The sequence below is a fragment of the Bidens hawaiensis genome, unplaced genomic scaffold (assembly GCF_021521415.1).
Source record: "Bidens hawaiensis isolate Kalapana, Puna unplaced genomic scaffold, B.hawaiensis_p1.1 tig00038969_1, whole genome shotgun sequence".
NCBI classification, from domain to species: Eukaryota; Viridiplantae; Streptophyta; class Magnoliopsida; order Asterales; family Asteraceae; genus Bidens; species Bidens hawaiensis.
In genome coordinates, this window is record NW_027496833.1 from 121226 (window position 1) to 123889 (window position 2664).

Sequence of the window (2664 nt, forward strand, 5' to 3'; positions counted from 1 at the left end):
AAATAGAAAGAAATACAAAATGGTGAAATGCGAATTACCGAACCTGGTCTCTGCTTGCTTCTATTGACTGTTTCGATTAATCGATTTCACTCTCACACGAGCCAGTTCTAAACCTCAGGCCTTAGCAGACAACGACAGTACCCAATCAATCAATCGATTTCACATCCAAACGATTTCATCAATTCACTTGCTTGCTTCTCAGCTTCTGTTTTAACTTCTGTGCCGAACCTCATAAGTCAGTAGTTCACACAACTGCCATCGCACAATGGAACCTCCATTTGTTGTTGTGTTCAAGCATCAACCATATGTTATGGTTGGATTTTTGGCTTAATGTTTAGCTTTTTTGTAAAGTTTATTTAAGTTTGGGGTTGGTCTTATGGAGTTTTATTTCTTAGCCTTCCTTTCTTTATCTTTACGTTTATTTCGTAAACGATTTCTGATCTTCGGCTTTAAACAAACTTTATATTTATAAAAAATCAAGCCGGGCCCCGGACTCAAATAGTATGGATGGGCCGGACTCAAATAACTTGGCTGGGCCGGACTCAATACATGTATATATTTTCTTGATTTTTTTCGAAAAAAAGACACTACCAAGCGAAAAACGTGATAGGGCCGTGGCCCGGCTCAGCCCGTATAAAGATCCGCCATTATAAGAGGGTCGTCGTTCAAAAAAAATCACGTTTAATAATTAGTAAGGTAACATATATAAGTAGATATGATCTTAATTAGCTAGGCATTAAATAGCCAAAAACATGATAATATTTACATTCTGATATTGTTGACATGATAGGTAATAAGAGTATACATGAGAAATAAATACTGAGTTCTTACAAAGTTGATTATTAATAATTTCTTAGGTTTCATCTGAATTAACGCTTCATTTCTGTAGGACCGACTGGCGGCATCACGACTCCTTGATTCTGCCTCGCCAGATTTCCTTGCCATCCTTATGATAGCGCAAGACCAGTAAAAACTCGAGTTAGATCCTTTTATAAAAAGGTATGTGCCATATTTGATTTTAACTTTGAAAGAGGGATGGAGAGAAATTTATTACCAAGTGATGGTTCAAATCCACGATGCTTAAGCTCACGATATTCTTGGCAAAGAGCGCACCACTCACAACAACAATGAACAAGACAGTCGTTGCAAGGTTGATCAGGTAACATGTATTGTTGCCTTAATTTAGAGCGAAACATACATGAATATATGCATTCGCATCCTGTGAGTAGACACAGTAACGCATAAAGTGCCCCATGTACACCGCAAGCTGTTTTTTATTAAAAAAACATTAAAGAGGTATTTATTCAGCAAGTTATTTCAAGTAAAATCATTGTCAACTTCTAAATTTGGTCTAATACATTAAATTAATTTTTTGTTAAAACCACTCGTTGTGAGCCAAAATTGTTTCGATCAACGATCAGAGGTTGTGAATTTTTTACACGACAAAATTGTTTCTATTTATTAAGTTTTTTTTAATGCAATACTATTTGCATATTTTTTACGCTAAAACTTAAGTTTTACAATAAATTGATATAGTTTAAACAAATTTGCTTTACAAAGACAATAATGACATAAAAATTCAGAATATTAAGATAATAATATGAAAAAAAAATATAGTGTTTTTCTATGACACGATATTCAGGTTTGTGTAAAATTTTCGGGTTTAAGAAAGGTTGACCCGTCAACCCATGAACAAAGCCCGCTTAGCGGCCTAGTTTCGATTAGGACTGGCCTAACCCAAACAGACTACAAATCATATGAATAATCAAACTCAAACAGGAGACTATGTTACTTACAAGTAGTTCCCTTGTCAACAATCTCACCAATTCGTCCAAACGTAATGCATGGACACCAACACGTCAAACAACCTATAGTCCCCAAAACAATATGAAACAAGTCCATTAATAATTCATATATATGGTGTAACAACATGTAGGGTACATGGTGTAGACTTACAATTAGACCAATCTTGTCCGCAGTCACAAAGACCCGTGGACCATTGGCTAGGGGCGGTCAGGTGTTGAGCAGGGACGCCGGTGGCATATTGCGGTTGTCCGGTGGAAGTATACATGATAAAAATAATTATTGAGCTACTAGGGGGTTTGGATATTGGTTGTGGTTTTAAGTTTTGCGGACTATCTATATATAGCCAAGGTTGGTGATGGGTTATGTGGATGTGTATGGATTATAATTATCAAGCAAAGCTATTCATTATTGTTTCCTTGCAGTCTCTTTGGACTTTAATTAAGTCAATAGTTCTTGTGTTTGTATAGGTAGAATGAGATTTTTTTTTTTTGAAAGGCTTACTATTAGCACACAATTCATTTTACTCGAGGTTAACTTAGAGCTATGGTGTTATTCATTTGATGGAATCGAACATGCCCCCCCCCCCCAACCACCCCCCACCCCAAAAAAAAAAAAAAAGATTTCCGCAAAATTCTTTTACATGTGTGGTTCAAACCTTGATGCATTTCATTTGTCTCACACTTAACCTTGCTAGCATTTGTCAACCATGTCAAGAATCATTAGCAAATTTGATACGGAGATAATGCTTCTTATTTTGTCATTGGAAAATAATGAAACATTAATGATTAATCATGTATTTATTTACTATAAATAAGAAAGTAATATTTGAATATAGAAAATTTTTGTTTGATATTTGCT

General features: G+C 35.2%; 1 protein-coding gene across 1 annotated transcript; it reads right to left on the reverse strand.

The window, feature by feature from the left end:
* Positions 1-716: 716 nt before the first annotated feature.
* LOC143590703 (protein PLANT CADMIUM RESISTANCE 2-like) lies at positions 717-2104 on the reverse strand. The gene is made up of 4 exons (XM_077071103.1): positions 1957-2104; positions 1797-1868; positions 1055-1267; positions 717-946 (listed from the first exon to the last, which is right to left on the reverse strand). Exons 1-4 carry the CDS (start codon positions 2069-2071, stop codon positions 870-872), a joined length of 477 nt encoding a protein of 158 aa, XP_076927218.1. The 5' UTR covers positions 2072-2104; the 3' UTR covers positions 717-869.
* Between the last annotated feature and the right edge of the window lie 560 nt (positions 2105-2664).